Here is a 20,565-nt window from a genome sequence, read left to right on the forward strand (position 1 = left end):
TGGACGAGTTTTTAGACATATTTCTGTTTCGATTATGAGCCCCATATTGTATTACAGTATGCCTATATAATAACAAAGTAATAATGTAGTTACCTAATTGACTTTTCAAGTTCAAGTTCAAGTTCAATTTTATTTGATGGATCGCCTATAACACTTTCTAAGCGATGTATAATTAAAATATCATATATGATAACAAACAGTGTTAAAAACAAAACTTCTTAACATTTTTTGAAAGGCAAAAAAATTTATGACATACAATGTTAGAACTTAAGGGGTTACATCACTTAACTAGATACATTAGGGAAAAAGGGGAACAGTTACAATTTTTTCAATCTAAGATGGAAGAAACAATAAAGGTAAACACATAAGGAAAGGGCAAAAATAAATATAGAAGATTAAAAATTTGAGCTTGAAAAACAAAAAATTTTTTAAACAGAATTTAAAATTAAATAGTAAAAGCGTCTTTAAATAAAAAAGTTTTCAAAGATTTTTTAAAGGAATTGAGGTCTTTTTCTTTTCTTATATAGAGGGGCAAGGAATTCCAAGTGTGAGGTCCTAAGACGGAGAACATTTCGTTTCTTCTTGTGCCTACTGTTTTTAAAGAAGGGACTGATAATAGATCTTGAGATATAGAACGAAGGGAGCGAGAAGAATGATAAGGAATAATCATTTTGGAAATAAATTGTGGTTCCTTAGAAGCCATAGTTTTAAAGATTAGTAGTGCTATTTTAAAAGTGATTCGATGGTTAATGGGTAACCAATGGGATATGATCAGTAAAGGGGTTACATGGTCATATTTTTTTGCTTTATGGATTAATTTTATTGCGGTGTTTTGGATAATTTGAAGCCTCTTTTTGTCCTTTTGTGGTATATTGAAAAGTACCACAAAAGGACAAAAAGAGGCTTCAAATTATCCAAAACACCGCAATAAAATTAATCCATAAAGCAAAAAAATATGACCATGTAACCCCTTTACTGATCATATCCCATTGGTTACCCTTTTGTTGACAGTACTAAGATGATACTTGTTGCATTCTTTCTACATCTGAGCAATTGCCCAGAAACCGCACATTATTGTCCTCTGGTGAGCCAACGTTTCCAAAAGGGAACCTCAACATAATCTGTATCATGACATTTCACATACAGTATTGAATAAATATTAGGGTACAATGTGTCACAATAATTAGAAATTCCTCCCCCACAATTTTCTGTGAAAGTTAGACCATAAGCTACAGCTATAGCAAGGATTCCATGATGAAACATGTAAATTTATTATTGATTTTTGTACTAACTTTGAGCTAATGTTCCACATGAGTTTTAATTTGTTTTAAAACAAAGAGCAACTCTTACTTGATAACTGAAATATGTTGTCCTGTTGGTTCAGTAGGAGTTTTATGAAAGTAAATAGAATTTTTGTTCTTAAATAGGAGCTTTGGACAGTAAAGTAATTTGTTCTAAGAAAATAGCTGCATTGGACTTTCTCAACATAATTCAATTTCTTTTGTGTACTGGAGAACACATCTTTTTGAAGATACTCACGTGCATCGGCGCCGCTGGTGTAGTGGTATCATGCAAGATTCCCATTCTTGCGACCCGGGTTCGATTCCCGGGCGGCGCACAAATTTTTATTTATTTATTTATTTTTTGCAACCTAACCAGCTATAGTCTTCTAAATCACTTATATTTGGCTCCTTTCTTTATCAGTAATTTCTGTAAGCTAATTAAACAAACTTTTCATTACTTTATAAAATTACAAAAATTCACACGTTCTTTTGCAGGGTAAGAAAGCTTACTTTTATTTATTTTTAGCTTCCATAAAATCAGACTGAAATGTACAACCCCACTAACTACACCGAGAAATCCAGCACAGGCTACCAGAGACGGCAAGAATCCGCGCTTCCCCTTTAAAAAAAACTCTCAGCCCTAGCACGCACATACTTCTGAGTGCATTGTGGGAATTGTAGACTTTTCCCCCACGTATCTCTCTCATGTAAGAGACAGGTGGACTACAACTTCCATTGGCACCCGGCTTGCAGCTGACGCTATCAGGCTATGTTCCGGCCCACTGGGTCCCTGACTGGAGCCCTGCGGTGTGCGATGATCGTGGCTGCAGCGGCGGAGCGGAACAAGGGTCCTATTCTAGATGTCCTGCGGCAGTACGTGGACCCGCGAGCGCCCGAGGTGCGGCTGTTGGAGGTGGCGTCGGGCTCGGGCCAGCACGCGGTGCACTGCGCCCAGGCGCTGCCCAACGTGCGGTGGTATCCCTCGGATACGGACCCGCAGTGCCGGCAGAGGTGAGAGCGATTTGCCCCGAGCTCCGAAAGCAACTTCACCCGGAACTAGGATCGCTGCAAGAGTCTTGGGTTCTTAAAAATGGCCCCATAGGAGCCAGCTCTGGATGCTTGGGCACCCCTAATATTTCTACCCTCAATCATTTTAAAGGGTTAGCTCCTCCATTCTCTTCTAAGATTTTGATAATTAAACTCAACAGTCATGATCATTTTATTACAGTCCTATAAAATCGGTCATCATATCAGCTAAAATAGTAGGTTTAGGTGCTTTTATCAAATATTAAATTTGCTGTTCTTTGTTACACTCCAATCCACTCCCTCCAAAAAGCTGCTGTCCCTTGCCTAATGGTTAAACTGGCCTCCTTAGGACCATAAGATTGACGAAACATCGGTCATGTTTGTCATACCACCGAGTTGTACAGAATTTCCATATCTGCTTCAAAATGATTTAATACTTTGCTGTGCTTAACTGGGCCTTGAATACTGTGTGCAGTTCTGGTTGCCTTATCTCAAAAAGATATAGAGGAATTAGAAAAAGTACAGAGAAGGATGATGAAAATGATAAAAGGGATGGGATGACTTCCTTAGGAGGAAAGGCTAAAGCTTGAAGAAGAGACAGCTCAGGGGTGATATGATAGAGATCTATAAAATACTGAGTGGAGTAGATGTGAATCACTTGTTAACTCTTTCCAAAAATACTAAGACTAGGGGGCATGTAATGAAGCTACTAAGTTGTAGATTTAAAACAAACTGGAGAAAATATTTCTTCACATAACATGTAATTAAACTCTGGAATTTGTTGCTGGAGAACGTGGTGAAATCAGTTAGCTTAGCAGAGTTTAAAAAAGGTTTGGCTAATTTCCTAAAAGAGAAGTCCATAGGCCATTATTGAGATGTCTTAGGGAAATCCACTGCTTATTCCTAGGATAAGCAGCATAAAATCTGTTTTACTTCTTGGGATCTTGCCAGGTACTTGAAAGGATACTGGGCTTAATGGACTTTCGGTCTGTCCCAGTATGACAATTCTTATGTTTCTATATTCTTATTTGTCCTTGCCATTTTCAGGGCACAGACTGTAGAAGTCTGCCCAGCACTGGCTTTGCTTCTCACTAGTGTTGCCATCTAATCACCTCTAAGCTTGTTTGGTTCCATGCCTTCCATACAGGATTCCTTTATGTTTATTCCATGCATTTTTAAATTCAGTTACCGTTTTCATTTCTACCATCTCCCACAGGAGGGCATTCCAGGCATCTGCCACTCTTTTCTTGTACTTCCTGATGTTATTTCTGAATCTGTCCCCTGCAATCTAAATTCACGTCCTCTAGTTCTGAAACCTTACCTCCTTGGGAAAAGGTTTGTTTCCATATTAATACCTCAAATATTTGAATGTCTGTATCATATCACCCCTATTTCTCCTTTTCTCCAAGTCATCAGGTCTCTCTCATATGTCTTGTGACACAAACCCTGTACCATTTTCATCGCTGTTCTTTGAACCGTTTCATCTTTTTCCATTCTTAGTAAATTAAGGCCACAGTACTCCAAGCGGGGCCTCACCAACAACATGTACAGGGGGCATCAACACTTTCTTTCTTATATTGATTATACCCCTTTATGCAGACCGGCATCCTTCTAGCCAAGGCCACTGCTTTGTCAAAGTGTTTCATTACCTTGAGATCTTCACACACGATCACCCCAAGATCGCTTTCCTGAGCTGTGCTTACTAATCTCTCACCTTCTATCTCAGTGTCTCTCAAACTTTTTTAGCACTGGCACAATAAACAGAGCAAATGTTTTTCATGGCACATTATAATAGAAATTTTAAAAACTGCAAAACCAACAAAAAATTAAAATTGAGAGTTATTTATTTAAAGTTCTGTACGCTATGTATGGGTAACTGTAACAACAGTAAAATTAAAGTAGATAGAATAGAATTGCTAATCAATGCAATGGATGTGCTTGTTTTTGAGTGCAAATTAACTCAAAGCGCACTCATTTCACCATCTGCAGTCATTCTCTTTTTTAAAAATTTCTGTCAGAGCTGAAAATCCAAATTTGCAAAGATAAGAAGATCCAAACGGTAACAGTGAGCTCCTAATGCTCAAATCATGTCTCTGCTCCCATTCTCCTCTCAGCCCCAGTTTATAAATCTTTCCTTTTGGCTAAGTCTTAATAATAATATTGTCTAAAGATAGCAGAGTCCAAATCAGTCTCATATGGACCACTTTCCAGCCAACTCCCGACAGGGCCCCTGTTTCGCTATATTTAGCTGCGTCAGGGGAATAAGTTTTAACTTGAGCAGGATTTTTGAAGCGTTATGCTCAAGTTAAAGCTTATTTCCCTGATGCAGCTAAATATAGCGAAACAGGGGCCCTGTCGGGAGTTGGCTGGAAAGTGGTCCATATGAGACTGATTTGGACCCTTTGCAGCAGATAAGTTTGTTATTATTTCTTTGTTTTGAATTTTTTGACTAAGAGTTCTGAATTGCTATTTATCAATGCTATATTTTAAACTCAAACAAAAGAATTATTAGAACAGTGGAGTTTTTTTTTATGACCGAGGATGTGTCTGCATCTTTAAATTTGTTATTTGAAGTTGCTTGGTCTGAAGGATCTGTTTGTTCGATCCTACGTGACGCTGAGGTCTTTTCTCCACTTGTTAATTTATAGTAGTTAGTAGGCTGCTATTTCTCTATATGCTGATGTGTACCTGAATGCGTTTTGTTTGAAATGTAAAAGCATAATGTAACATTGAGTGATGATGGCCATATCATACTGCTGATCCTTCAATAACATAATGGCCCTCTGATAACATGGAGTAATGAGTAGGCAGTATGCTATTAACCCTTAAGTAACTTGGTGTATTATGCCACTCTTCCTAAACAGACCTTTTTTCTCTCTCTCTCTCGTAGTATATCTGCCTATATATCAACCCTGAAGTTGAAGAATGTGATGGAACCATTGTTCTTGGACTCCTCCCTAGGCTGGGAGACATGGGGAGGATGGCAACCCAACAACTTGGACATCATTGTCAACATCAACATGATCCACATCACGGACTATAGCTGCACTGAGGTGAGAGGGCCCAAGTCCAGGGTCTTGGGAGATGAATTGTATCTGCGGCACTCGCCTGTCTTTTGATGCTAAAGCCTTGGGAGAGACCCCCAGGGCCATGCTGTTCCTACACCTATTTTATATATATATTCAACAATTTTTATTGAGGTACAACCGGTAGGTAACAAATACAATTATAAGACAGCAAGCGAAAAAACAAAACGGAATCGAAAGATAGACAACAGAGTGAGTAATCCAAAGTAGTATCCTAAACAGGATGTCAATCTAGGTTTTTGTTAAAAGCCACAAAGAACTCCAAGAATGTCGCATCAGTAATACAAAACCACAGTCTCCCCCCATGAGGCCCTCCCCCTAATCGCCCACTACCCCAACAAGTGGCTCCTACACCTATTTTATAATATCAGACATTAGAAAGTAGTCACAGAATGGTTCTCTTGACCTAAACTCCGTTCTTGACTAGCAGACTAAGGGGCAGAAAACAGATATCCATGACACTGGAAGTAACCTGGACTACCACTGAGAACAGAGCATTTTGTGGATGTGGGGACGAATGAAGGGGATAGGAGAGTAGCAGGGTTATTGCACTTTATTTAATGTGTAAATTCTTTGAGCTCTCGACATTATTTTTAGGGGATGAGATTGCTATGTAATTGCAATGTAATATGAATGCATTTTGTAAATGTATTGTGTATGAATTATTATGAATGTTTTTCAATTGTTAACCGCTTAATTTTTAGGTGGTCTAGAAATAAATTAATTAATTAAAACTTAAGTATCCTGTAGCAGTGACACCTTACAATTCTAATTTGAATACAGATGATGTATAGTGCACTTGCTTTTCTTTCCAGGGATTGTTTCGGGGTGCAGGACAGCTGCTGAAGTCTCAGGGTGTGCTCTTTACCTATGGCGTAAGTCCTAATTTAGGCTGAAGGGCTTGCAGTACTAGGGGGGGAGGGGGTCAGGGAGGAGATTACCCTCAATTTGAAAGTAGCTGGCAGGGGCTTTGTGGGTGGGGGGATGTAGGAATTGGCTGTAGCAGATAAGGTTCAGATACAAGTTTGGTCATCTCTGAGTCCCTCAGGAGAGGTCATATAGGATCTATCACCTGTGCTGCTTCCCCCGTAATAACCCATTGAATAGCTCAAAGAAAAGCTTATTGTGACTCCCTAAGGTGAATTGTATTTGTCACATTGTTTACCCTATTCTCCAAACTCTGCAAGACCTCAGAAGGTGAATGGGGAGAAGTAAACTGGAGAAGCTAGCAATGTGCTTGGTGGCAGAAGCAGAGGTATTCTCAGCAGAAGGAAGGTAGCACACATCCCCCTCCATATTCACGGGGGTTAGGAGCAAAGCCAGCCCGCGAATAACTTTAGAGCTGACCCTGACCTACCCCCACCTCCCTCCTGCATCCCTGACCTCTCCACTTGCTCTCTTTTTAAAACCTAGTGGTCTAGCAGTGAAGCAGGGTAGAAGCGATCTTCCTACGCTCCTGCTCCATGCAGACCCGGGAACAAAAATGGCTGCCGGAAGTTCCCGCGAGACCCCGAGAACTCACAGCAGCCATTTTTGTTCCCAGTTCTGCACAGGGCAGGAGAGTAGGAAGATTGCTTCACCGCTAGATCACCAGATTTTTAAAAAAGTAAGGAAGTGGAGAGGTCTGGGAAGCAGGGGTGGTCACTCAGATGAAAACTGCAAATAACCGAAGTTACAAGTTCCGAACCCACGAATATGGAGGGGGATGTGTAATTTTATGTATGAAGTTGCGAGATCCACCTAGCATTCTGTTCCATATTGGAAACTGAAAAGAGCTTGATAGGATGGAAGAACATTAGAAAAAGCAACATCCCTATAAAGAAAAAGGTAACTTGCTGGAGGAAAGAAGGAATGAGAGCAGCAAGATAGAAATTTAAATATTTAGCATGCTTTCATAAAGTACAGGAAAGCGATCTATTCCAAGGAGATTCAAGGACCAGAGAGTCATGACTTGAAGCTGCTGGGAGGAAAAGACAAAGAAAAGTTGAGAAAATAACTTTTGTTGAGAAGATGTTAGATACTAGAGTTAGTGGCAACTAAAATCATGACAATTTAAACATGCTTAGGACAGAATCTGAGTACCATGGTAAGGACTAGTAGGGAATAATAGAAAAAAAAAAATGGAAGTGTCTTGAGCTTTAGCTCAGGAAGTTGTAGAAGGCTAGATGGGGAAAAAGACTTTCCAGGGCTCAGAAAGCAAAAGCACATTTGGGTCTGGCTAGGTTAGTCTTAACAGCTGTGGTACCACAGCATCAGACTTCCAAAGAGCCTGGAGGTGCCTGTATGCAGAACTGAGATTACAGGGAAGCTGGTGGGGACAGAGATGAGGTTAAAATCTTAACAAAGGGGTCCTTTTACTAAGGCATGCTAGACGTTTTAGCGCACGCTAAATATTAGTGTGCACTAAACGCTAACGTGTCCATTATAGTCTATGGACGCGTTAGCGTTGACCCCAAAAGTAATAGTTCCACTGGGCTTCTAAGAAATGGCAGGTTAATCCGCACCGAGCAAGCTCCATGATACCAAATATTGAATATGGGATGATTGAATGTTCTTGAACAACAAATTGTTGATGCCACTGTGCATTGTTATAGAATATGATAATAAGCCATGGAAGAAAGCATGAGTTTAGGGTTAAGTTGGTCTTGTAGAGAAATCTGTGAGCAAAGTGACCAGCAGAGGTCAGCACTGTAACAGAATTTGTGAATATGGTTGTGAGAGATAAATAGATGGCAATGGTGAAAACAGGATGAATAGAAACTTAAGGTGTTGATTTAATCACAGGGATTCGTATTTTTGTTTACCCATAGTAATAGTACTATGGGTAAACAAAAATACGAATCCCTGTGATTAAATTAATCACACCTTAAGTTTCTATTCATGAAAATGCTGTATACCATTAGATAACAATGGATTAGCCTTCTTTATCGCCTCTATCGGCAGCATTTTATTCACAATTACACACTACAAACTCCTAAACGACCTTTTTTATGCTGTTTCCACTTAAAACAAGCAAAAATCAGTACCAGAAAACCAAAGAGAAGTCTAGACATGACAGACTGGATGCAGCAACTGACCTTTCTCTGGGGTTATTTCCAACATTACTGTATAGAGCCCTGAACACTTGTCATTTAGAAATTTTTTTTTTTAACATAGGGAGTAAGAAGTGGGTCTTTAAAAAACATAGTAACTTTTTTATTTATGTGTGTTCACAGCCCTACGCTGTTAACGGACATCTCACTCCACAGAGCAACGTGGACTTCAATTACAGTTTACAACTGAGGTGAGGAGACCAATATTAGAAAATAAAACAAAGGTCCTAATGCAGCTTCTTACAAAATAAGAACATGGGAATGTGCTAGTGCATTGCAGCTGTGCAGCACCTCTGCTTTCCCAGAGCTGAGACGGATCTAAATGATGGTTAGTGCAGTTCACTCCCGATTTGTGACACACCCTGCGATTCTAGTATCCAGCCCCACGCACAACTCCGATGATGCCTCTTAAGCTTCACTTTCTTCAGTCTGATTTTGTGAAGGGAATGACTTCAGATTAGTTGGGTTTGGTGGGTTTTTTTTTGTTTTTTTTCACTGTCACTAATATTTAGATCTATTATTCTGGCAGGAATCCGGCTTGGGGGATTCGGGACACAATGCAGCTGCAACAGCTCGCGGAAGCCAATGGACTACGTCTAGAGAGAATGGTATATGTCAGAGTTTAACATTACTTCTGCCAACCCATATATAAAATAAAAAAAAATAACAATAGGATAAAGTACAGAAGTTGGAGTGGCCGCCAAGAGTAAAGATTAAACACCGATGCACAAGAAATTAAAACACATTTAGGTGTGGTTTGGAGGATTAAGGTCTTGGTCGGCCTTTCTTGATAGCTCCTGCTTCAAACCTTCTTTGACAGCTGAACTGACAGTGGCACCCTAGCGCTGACTTTGTGGGGGTGCTGGCACCTCTCCACCCCCTGCTCCTTCCCACTCTTCCCCCGCCGTGTGCGTGCCTTCATTCCCCTCCCCCCCCATTGGGTTCATAGTCAGCCGCACGCGAGACACCAGCGCACCGACAATGGAGGGCAGACAATTCAGTGCAAGATACTAGCGCGCCAAAGGAAAACTTAGTTTTAAAGAGCTCTAAAGCAGGGTGTGAGTGGGGAACCCCCCCCCACATTCCCCCCCACGGCAGCGTGAATAGTATGCAGTAAAGTGAGGGGGTTCCCCCCACACCCCCTCTCGGAGCTCTTTAAAACTAAGTTTTCCCGTGGCACGATTGTGTCTTGCGCCAAATTGTCAGCGCTCGATTGTCGGTGTCTGGCGCGCAATTGTCCCGTCACCCCTCCATTGTACGTCTAGCTCTTCGCTAGCGCTAGCGGCAGCTCCAACCTGCTGCTTGTGCCAATCTCTGCGCTCCCTTCTGAAGTTACTTCTGGGTTCTGCAACTAGAAAGTGATGTCAGAGGGAGATGCAATTTGGAGATGCAGATCGCGCCAGGGAAGGGAAGGGGCATGCGCATCGGGGGGGGGGGGGCAGAGAAGAGTGTGAGGGGGGCACCACCGCCCCAGGTGCCTCCCACCCAGTGGCTTCTTAGCCCTCTCATGGACACATACCTAGCCGGTCAGGTTTTCAGGGTTACCACAATTAATGTGGTTGGAGACCTGCTGTATGCAAACCTCTCTCTCTCTTTTGTTTTCTTATTGTCTTCCCTTGCCTGTGAGACTATCAATGACTGTGCTTACAAATATATCTCCAGCTGAAAGCTTGGCTGATTTTTTTTTTCTATGAGATTTTCTCTGAACATATTTTTCTGCAGCTGAAAGGGGTGGGAGAGGAGGTAATCCTGCTCTGTCTGTGATTACCGTATATAAGCACATAAGCAATGCCTCTGCTAGGTCAGACCAGAGGTCCATCACGCCCAGCAGTCCGCTCACGCAGCAGCCCATCAGGTCTAGGACCTGTATAGTAATCCTCTATCTATATCCCTCTATCCCCTTTTCCTTCAGGAAATCATCTAATCCTTTCTTGAACCCCAATACCGTACTCTGACCTACCACACCTTCTGGAAGTGCATTCCAGGTATCCACCACCTTTTGGGTGAAGAAGAACTTCCTAGCATTGGTTCTGAATCTGGCCCCTCTTAATTTTTCCGAATGCCCTCTCGTTCTTGTAGTTGTCAAAAGTATGAAGAATCTGTCCTTCTTTACTTTTTCTATGCCCCTCATGATCTTGTAAGTCTCTATCATGTCCCCTCTTAGCCTCCGTTTCTCCAGGGAAAAGAGCCCCAGTCTCTCCAATCTTTCAGCATATGAAAGGTTTTCCATACCTTTTATCAATCTCGTCGCTCTTTTCTGTACCCTCTCGGGTATCGCCATATCCTTCTTAAGGTACGGTGACCAATATTGGATGCAGTACTCCAGATGTGGGCACACCATCGCCCGATACAATGGCAGGATAACTTCCTTCGTTCTGGTTGTAATACCCTTCTTGATAATGCCTAACATTCTGTTGCCTTCTTAGAGGCCGCTGCGCACTGTGCCGACGGCTTCATTGTTTTGTCCACCAGTACCCCTAAGTCCTTCTCTAGGCTACTTTCACCCATTACCAGCCCTCCCATCGTTTAGCTGTCCATCGGGTTTCTGTTTCCCACATGCAAGACTTTACATTTCTCTACATTAAAGTTCATCTGCCATTTATTCGCCCACTCTCCCAGTTTGTTCAGGTCCCTTTGGAAAATCTTCGCAGTCCTCTTTAGTCCTAAATCCACTAAATAGTTTGGTGTCGTCTGTGAATTTTATAACTTCGCACTTTGTCCCTGTTTCTAGATCATTTATAAATACATTGAACAACAGTGGCCCGAGTACCAACCCCTGCGAGATACCACTCGTGACCCTCCTCCAGTCCGAGTAGTGGCCCTTTGCTTTCTACCCGCCAACCAATTTTTGATCCATCTATGTACATCTCCTTCCACCCCATGGTTCTTCAGTTTCCGTACTAGGCATTCATGGGGTACCTTGTCAAAGGCTTTTTTGGAAATCCAAGTATACGATGTCTATGGGGTCCCCTTTGTCCATTTGTTTGTTAATTCCTTCGAAGAAGTGCAATAAGTTCGTTAGGCACTATCTTCCCTTGCAGAAGCCATGTTGACTTGTTTTCATCAGTTTATTCTTTTCTAGGTGCTCATTGATGTTGTCTTTTATCAGCGAATATAAGTTGAGACCCCAATTTTTCCCCAAAAAAGGAGGAAAAATGGTTGACTCGAATATAAGTCGGGCAGCTTAATATTCAAGTGCCTTGCCCTGCCCTGCCAGGCACTGCGCCCATCCTTCCCCCCCTCCACCCCCACCCCGTCCATTGTACTTCCTCTGCCGCTGAAATCCCTGGTGGTCCAGAGGTATAACAGGCAGGAGCAAGATTTCCATGCTCCTGTCACACTGCTAACCCAGTCGATTGTTGCTGCAAGTTCCGGCTTCAGCTGCTGAGCAGTACTGAGCAGGAGCACGCTTTGGCGCTGCTTCTCGGCGCTAAGCAGCTTCCTGAATGGCTCCCACGAATTGGTTTTGAAGACATCTGCTCATACAGTGAGATTTTGGCTTGAAACACCAAGTAAAATAATGAGAATTAGAAGTTTAATGCAGTTACTTGTAATAGTTCAAGGACAGCAGGACGGATCAACCACATGAAGCATCATCTCATCTCTACTGGGGAAGATGGGGACACAGCCTCATACCTTCTGATATCTCTCTCCTGAATTAACACCATGTTTTAGAGATCTGTCACTGGTATTTTTTGAGAGCCCTTTGGGCGCTGAGGCATGTTCTTGGCACCGAGAGAAGCTGTTGATCAGTGCTGACCATGTTCTTGGATCTCTTCTGAGAGCTTGTATGACAACCCAGCATTCTGTGACTTCAAGTGACTGGAGGTCCTGATGTTACTGCAGAAGTACATCAAGGCAATCTGCTTCTCAGTGCACTGTTCTGTGGAGCTCTGGGTTGTAGGGTATAGATGCTTAGTGAGAGATGTCTGTGAGGCTGTTATGACCTAGGCCAGGGGTGCCCACACGTTTTGGGCTTGCGAGCTACTTTTAAAATGACCAAGTCAAAATGATCTACCAACAATAAAAAAAATTTTAAAAACCCACAAAGCACACTGAAAGGCAGAGAAAATGTTAATTATCATTCATATTCCGGGTTTTTTTCAAAGAGGTCAAGGCAGATGACTCTATGCAATGTCATCTCAATAACAACCATACAAAAATAGACAAATATAGCCCCTCCCTTTTTACTAAACCACATAGCAGTTTTTAGCGCAGGGAGTTGCGCTGAATGCCCCACGCTGCTCTCGACGCTCATAGGCTCCCTGCGCTAAAAACCGCTATTGTGGTTTAGTAAAAGGGAGCCATAGTGCAAAATATAGACAGCAGATATAAATTCTCAAAACAGACACATTTTGATCACTAAATTGAAAATAAAATCATTTTTCCTACTTTTGTTTGGTGATTTCATGAGTCTCTGGTTGCACTTTCTTCTTCTGACTTCTTCTCACTTCACTCTGGCTGCACTTCTTCTGACATCTTCTGATTTCAGCCCACTCCTTCTTTCAGCCTCCTATATGCTTTCTCTCTTCCATACCTCATTCTCTCCCCCAACTTTTTCTTTCTTTCTCCCTGCCTCCTGTTCTTTCTTTCTCTCTCTCTCTCCATGCCCACTTTCTTTTTGTCTCCCTGCTTGCCCCCTTTGTTTCTTTCTCCCTGCCCTCCCCCAAGCCACTAGGTTTGCTGTCGCCACCGGGGAACAGGCCTCCAAGCCACCGCCCACCAAGCTCTGCATGCAGAAGCCTTGCACTGACCAGCATTCTGCTCCCCTTCAATTCTGATGTCGGAGAGGAAGTTCCGGGCCAGCCAGGCAGCGATTGGCTGGCCCAGAAATTCCTCTCCGATGTAAGAATTGATGTCGGGGAGAGGAATGCTGGTCAGCATGAGGCTTCTGCAGGCCCAAATCTCTGGATCCCCAGGGCCGAGGAAAAGAAAAGAAAAAAAGCCAGTCTTCCATGAGAGCCGTTCCAGTCTCTTTTTAGCACGACACTCAACTTCCCATTTTCAGGCTCAAGACGTCAGAGCAGCAGCAGCAGCAGCTCCGGCATTTTTGGGCAGAGCACCTCCTGCTCCCGACCGCCTTTCTCCAGTCTGGCTTGTCAATTCCGCCAGGGGCAGCCAGTGCTCAGCTCTCAAGGGTCGTGACTTCCCTAGACCTCCCTCCCGCCTTCTCCCGAAGGAAGTGACATCATCCCCCAGTCGGACGACGGGTTCTGGCAGTCGGGCAGGAAGGGCGCAGCAAGAATGAGTGTGCATGGGGAACCTTGGGGAGATTCCGGTGGGGAACCTTGGGGAGAGGAAGGCTGATCGGCCGGCCGATTGGAACGGCAACACGAGATCGACTGGCGTTGCCTTCCCGATCGATCGGTCGATCGCGATCGACGTGTTGGGCACCCCTGACCTAGGCCATGTGATAGGTTAGTCTACTCAGCTGCCTCACAGTGGGGGTGAGAGCTCAGATAGCAGGAGGCCGTGTTCTCGCCTTCCTCAGTAGGGAAGAGATGGTCCTACATGTGGCTAGCGCATCTTGCTTGATCTAGGAGAATGCCATAATGCTCTTGTTTAATTGAAATTAGTCTTTTGCAATAAAAGGGTATAGATTTTAAAATGTCATACTTCTTGAGTCATAGTATACAAAGTAGGATCAGCTAAAATCAGTCGGTATTTGGAACAATAAGTGAATCCAGTGCAATTAATTGCAATCTAGTGCAATTTATTGGCTAAATATAATTAGGGGCTTAAATAATTGGGTAACAAGTAAAAGCACAGACATCCTATCTTATATAAAGTCTAACCGATTTTGAGTTTGATCAAAAAGAAATTTCAGAGGATGTACAATAAAGAGGAGTAATTGAAGCTCATTTAGCTAGACAGGTTTACAAGTCATTTGCAGAAGATCTGTAGCTGTATCTATCCACTGTCAGACAGATAGTGGAAAAAGCTGAAAACCAGAGTTACTCTATCCAGGGGTGCTTATCCTGCCAAGATCACTCCATAAGCAAATTGGATAATTGTGCAAAACGTCAAAAACAGTCCCAGAAAAGCAGCGAAATTAAATTGTCAGGCACCTCTCACTGGGGCTGTTATAAGGGTTCAGGATCAACTGTCGGGACAAAAAGAGGAATGGTGGTAAAGGGAAGATTGCTAAGAAGAAGACACGGCTTTAAAGAGAATATTGCTGACTGACTTAGGATTGCCAAAGGACATCTGGATGACTTCTGAAAGAATGTTCTTTGGACAAATAAGTCAAAAACTGAACTTTTTGGACATAGTTTTGTGGAGAAAACAAGAGGTAAAGCATTTAAATAAAAGAACACCTTGCCAAGTGTTAAGCCCATGAGTGGATCTATCATTCTGAGATCTCCACCCTCCCTGTTATTTCTACTGAAGTGAAGGGGGGGGGGGGGAGAGGAGAACTCTTCTATGGTCTACACAGCTCCTTTAGGGACTGATTTACTGTTTTCCCATTTCTCATCCAAGGGGAAAAAAAAAAGCTTAGTAAATTAGGCCCTTTTATGCACCCCTGCAGGCCACTGGGAGAAATACACAGCCAGCTGTTCCCCTCCACTTAATCTTACTCGCATGTTCGCTATCTCTTTCTCCCTCCTCCCAGCCTGTCATCACTCAGTCTTGCACACTTTCTCAGACACAAGCTGTCTCTTTCTCTCCCTCCCCCCCTCCATTGTCACCCTGTCTCTGTTTTAGCCTGTTCCTCCCCCTTTCCCCCTATTTCCTTCCTGCATTAAATCCCATCCCTCAGCCCCTACACTCGCCATCCAGCAAGCCTGTCAGCCACCCCTCCTCCTCCCCAGCCCCTATCCCCACCATTGCAAGCCAGTCAACTGCAACTCAGCTTGTAATCTGGGAGGAGATCTCAATCATGCTAGGAGACTTAAGAATATTTCTGAGCTGCAACAGTGGGGAAAGTTCCAAAACCAAGAACAGAAAGGCCCTCAGCTGGTTACAGAAAAGTTTGAACAGCCTTTCAGTCAAGTACTTCATAACGCTTCCTCTGGCAAAAATAAGCTTCCAAAGTTTTGTACTTGTCATGATCACTTTTTTTTTTTTAATTATTCTCAATATGTTCCAATAGTAATGTGGTGTAAAAAAGTGTATAGAAAGATGTACTGGCACCATGCAAAGCTTTCGTCAGCCTCTGTTCAAGTAGACATTTATTTAAACATACTGTATAGTTTGGTCAGGGTGCTTAAATGTGTTCACCCAGTTAGGTCGAGGGTTTTAGGCTTTCAGAAACTGTCTAAAAGACAGTCCAAAGAAACAAGCATCTGTCTGAGGCAGAAATCTTCTCTATTGTCCAGCTGCAGTGTGAGCTAATGCAGGTACAGCACCAAGCAGTTCTATGAGTTCAGTTCATTACTATCTATGGGAGACTTCAGGGTGGTTCAAGAACTAGACTTTTGAGGGTCTTTAGGGCTTCCTATAGGATCGCCCTCCTCTAAAAACCCTTTTTCTGAATTTTTGAATGTTTTCTATAGCTTTCCTGGGTCATTTTCTAGTGCCAAAATGCTGCTGCCGCAGCCATCTTAAATTTCCCAGTTTTATTTTAAAAGCATCTAATCTGCATCAAAACACCTCATTTTTTTTTATAATAAACGATTTCTATGGACTCCTTAGGCCTTTCTACCTCTGTATTATGCCAGTTCTGTGCTGGCTGGTTTGGCTGAGGAGTGTCTATGTGCCACATGCCGCAGGGCACATAGGGGAGGTGAGCAGGAGTGCTGGGCTTAGCCCCTCTGGTCCCTCTGGGGTCTTAGAGTTGTAGGAAGTTCATTTGTTGGGGCATAAATCCCCTCTACAGCCCTCGAATGGTGACTCGGTGTTGGTGGTGAAACTCAAATGTGGAAAGGCTTCTGAACCCATGAGGGCAGAAGAAGTTCCCTGCAGAGATCCTCAGGAGTAGAGAATGACATGGTGATCCATTCCTGCAGTAAACCACAGTAAAACTGCAGGAACAGGTAAAAATGTTTACTGCCAGTGTGGTAAAAAGCTTTGATCCCATAGGGAACCTCACCCATGATCATAGCGCCCCCCTCGAGGCTCCAGACATCCCTACCCCCCTTGTGGCTGTAGGCATCCCACCCCATCAGGAGTCCTGAGTGAAACTAATGTAGGTGTTTGATTCCTCACCCACTTTGCTCGCGGATCTGGTGGACTCTGGGCCCCCCTCCCTCCCCTCGTTTGCAGGTCTGGCGTGCTTTGCCCCCATCGTTCATGGGTCCAGCGGGCTCCAGCCCCCCACCCTCTCTCGTGGATCCTGTGGCTCCAGCCAGCTTCCTTCCCTCCCTGCCGCTGGCACACACCTTGTAAAAGAGCAAGCTGATGTCCACACAGACCTGTTCGATGATGCTTGTGATCTTCCCTCTGCCAGGCCCCTTCTTATGACGCAACTTCTTCTTTTCGCAAAGAGAGGGAGGAAGTTGCATCATAAGGAGGAGCCCAGCAGAGAGAAGGCTGCGAGCATCATCGAGCAGGCCTGTGTGGAGATCAGCTTGCTTTGCTACAAGGTGTGTGCCAGCAGCAGGGAGGGAGGGAAGCCGTCCAGAGTTGGACCCATAAGGGAAAGGAAGCTGGATCCTCTGGAGCCATTGGTCCCAAGCAAGAGAGGGAACAAGGCAAAGTAGATGTTAGGGCTGGAGGAAAGGGCACAGGAGGGGAGCTGGGGCTGGAGGAAAGGGCGCATGAGAGGCCTGGGAGGGATGAGTTGAAGGTAAGGGAGGGAGGGAGAGGTGCTTGACCTATGGAACTAAAGAAAATGGAGAGAACTACAGGATATGCAGGAAAGAGAGCTGGAGGGAAGAGGGAGAGGTGCTGCATCTGTGGAAGGGGAGTCTGCTGGAGGTAAGGGAAAGAGAGATGCTATCCAGGGCTGCCCAAGTCCGGTCTTCGAGATCTATTGGCAGGCCAGGTTTTCAGGATATCCACAATGCATATGCATGAGATAGAGATTTGCATACCAAGAAGGCAGTGCAAGCAAATCTCTCTCATGCATATGCATTGTGGATATCCTGAAAACCTGGCCTGCAGATGAAGGAAGAGGAAATGAAATACTGAACACAGAAGAGAGAGGGAGATACGCAGGGAGGTATCAGAAGCAGAGGGGAAATAATGGGCATGGAGAGGAAAATAGGGACAGTGACTCAGGGAGATGCTGCATGGGAATAGTACATGGACAGAGAGAGCCAATGGCAGATATGGAGGGGGTATATGAGCACACAGGGAAAGTGTTAGATGTGGGAGAGAATAGGAACACAGATGGTAGCGATGACAAATACAGGGAGAAGGACACAGGGGAGATGCTGGATGGGACACAGAGAAGGGAAAGAGAGGTACACAAAGATGGAAGATGGATGGTAACCACAGAAGAAGAAATGTCAAATGAGCAGGAGACCCTGGTGAGTGAGTTAAGAGAAGATGGAGGGAAACAAACCAGAGCCTGGGATCAGCATGACTTGAAAAATAAAATGACCAGACAATAAAAGGTAGAAAAAATAATTTTATTTTCTATTTTTTGGTTAGAATATGAGAATTTAAATGTTTATCCTACCAGTGTCGGTGTTAGACATGGGTTGGGCCCAGGGCAGAAATTTGGGAGAGGACCCCAAAGCCCACTAATAGCCTATGCCATCTTCAGATTCCAGCAACTTAGGGCTTTCTGTAGCCAGAGGGGAGTTGCCCTAATTACACTCATTGGTCTAACATCATACCTGGCATATGTGATCTTTATATTTTGCACAGTATAGGCGGAAATGGGTCTTAATATTTCTTTGGTGTTGTACTACATGGCAGGTGTAGCTTCTTAGGATTTTGGTTTAATTTATGTTTATCAGTTTTGGTTAGCTATTATGTATTTGGCATTTGAGTTCTGTGTGTGTGACTGAGGTACTGCCCAGTGACACAGAGGCGGAGTTGAAAATTGTAGACCCTGCCTTCTGTAATCCTCGCAGGTGAAAGGAAGAAACCCACTTGTGAAGATTCACGTGTCTTTATCCTGGAAAGAAGATTATCAAGACAAGAACCTAATCTTCACAAAATGGAGACAACAAACAACACCCTTGCCCTTTCAAGTTTTTCTTGTTATGAACAAATTCTTTTCCATCTCCTCCCCCTTCCAATTCCTATTAGTTTAACAGTGCCTTTTTTTTTTCAAAGGTTGATATGCCAGCTAACAACAAGTGTCTTATCTTCTGCAAGCAATGAATAGCACAGTCCAGAGCCCTGGAAACACTAATGAAAATCATCCTCATCTCTGCTACTACTGCAGCACTGGAACTTCAGTCTTATGCTGGCTATCTTGTTGCCTCTCCTTCCTCCTACTGCAGCCGTGCAACTCCTCTGAGCCCCCTTTCTTCCCCTCAGCAGTGGGCTTGCTGAAGTAATGAGGGTTTTCATGCCTCTCCCTGCATATCCTTTGCATCTAAAGAAATTAAGTTCTTGTTTGCTTTAGTTTGTCTCATTGTTTCTTCCTTCCCAAAGGACATGCAGTTCCTAATGCTAGCTGGAGCCAGTCTCAAGGCAGCAAGAGTCACTCGCCCAGGTGTTGTGGCTGATCTGTGATGTAAGAATACGTCTCAGCTGGTGTGCGTCCTGGTGCCACCAGAGCCGTCTCCACATCCAATTCTCAAGAGAGAGAAGAATGAATAAAAGAGATGAAAAGGAGATAGAAAAGAGCATCAGACACTGAAATGATATGGGGAAAATGTGTGTGGGGGGTTTTATTTTATTTTTGTAATTTTCTACAAAATCTCCTGTGTGCAGGGGCACAAGCATTAGAAATATGGCTTGATGTGGCAAAAAACTTGAGAAAGCTGAAAAGAGTTTCAGAACATTGATATAAAATGTCTCTTCTCTGCATATTTTGAAAGGAGTGCTTAATGTTTTTTTTAAGCTTTATCTATGCTTTAGCAGCAAAATTTAGAACCTGTTACTATAAAGAAGAACAAACTGGCCCAAGCACCATCTGAGGCGTTTGTACTAGGTTCAACTCTGGTGGTGATTGCATAGAGCTCTGGGTTTTCTGTAGCCTGTGATGACCTTTTATGGGACCAATGTACAAATTATCCATGGGTAGTAGTGGCTTCTCTGTGAACATTCAAAATATTGGTCCTGTTGGTATCTGAAAACAGAGCCTAGATTTATACATTATGGTGAAATAAATCTGATTTGTTTTTCTGCAAAAGTGTAACTTGAAATTCTCTACATTTATTCTGGGTTTCCCTTTGGTTTCTGTGAGCTTTATATTTGAACCAAATATGGCTGCCAAGTGCTACAGATTCTCCCTTCCAGAGTGGCAGCACCGCCCTGATCGGAGGCCAGAAATGGTACCATGTTCAGGTTTTGCAGTATTTTTATGCGTTTAAGGACATTTAGGAGCCCTTTTACTGAAGCTTAGCAAGCGCTAAATGCTAAGAAGCCTGTTTTTATACCTTTGGGCTTCTTAGCATTTAGCACGTGCTAAACCTTAGTAAAAGGGCCCCTAAGGTCTGTTTTATAACTGTCTCATACTTTGCAGGGCCACATTTTGGATTTGTAGGTACTTGGAGGGCCTCAGAAAAAATAGTTAATGTCTTATTAAAGAAATGACAATTTTATATGAGGTAAAATTCTTTATAGTTTATAAATCTTTCATTTTGGCGAAGTCTTAATAATAATATTATCATTTTTATAGCTAGAGACATATGATCAAGAAACTGTTTTATTTTACTTAACATACCGAGGGCCTCAAAATAGTACCTGGCATGTGGCCCCCGGGCTGCAAGTTTGAGACCACTGTTCTAGTCAGGTCATAGAATTTTCTTTTTTCTAACTAGCTTCAAATAAATTATCTTGCTTTTTCTCTGAAAAATTTATATTGTGGATAAAGATTATGGACTCCTCTTTATCAAGCCGCGCTAGCGGTTTAATGTGAGTAATACCGCGCGTTAAGCCGCCGGCCAGGCTAGCCACTAACACCTCCCTTGAGCAGGCGGTAATTTTGAGGGCAGCACAGGGGTTAACGCATGATGAAAAGTCACGCGCGTTAACCCTGCTAGCGCGGCTTGATAAAAGGAGCCCTATATT

General features: G+C 43.2%; 1 protein-coding gene and 1 non-coding gene across 2 annotated transcripts; both read left to right on the forward strand.

Annotated features, from left to right (window-relative positions):
- Nucleotides 1–1,547: 1,547 nt before the first annotated feature.
- On the forward strand, nucleotides 1,548–1,618 carry TRNAG-CCC. Its single transcript has one exon. It is a non-coding gene; the product is annotated as a tRNA-Gly (tRNA).
- Nucleotides 1,619–2,015: 397 nt separating this feature from the next.
- Nucleotides 2,016–19,687, forward strand: METTL26 (methyltransferase like 26). Its single transcript, XM_033915015.1, has 6 exons — nucleotides 2,016–2,294; nucleotides 5,200–5,362; nucleotides 6,211–6,270; nucleotides 8,611–8,678; nucleotides 9,017–9,095; nucleotides 18,658–19,687. Exons 1-6 carry the CDS (start codon nucleotides 2,053–2,055, stop codon nucleotides 18,703–18,705), a joined length of 660 nt encoding a protein of 219 aa, XP_033770906.1. The 5' UTR covers nucleotides 2,016–2,052; the 3' UTR covers nucleotides 18,706–19,687.
- The last annotated feature ends 878 nt before the right edge of the window (nucleotides 19,688–20,565 follow it).

Source organism: Geotrypetes seraphini, chromosome 11, assembly GCF_902459505.1.
Source record: "Geotrypetes seraphini chromosome 11, aGeoSer1.1, whole genome shotgun sequence".
NCBI classification, from domain to species: Eukaryota; Metazoa; Chordata; class Amphibia; order Gymnophiona; family Dermophiidae; genus Geotrypetes; species Geotrypetes seraphini.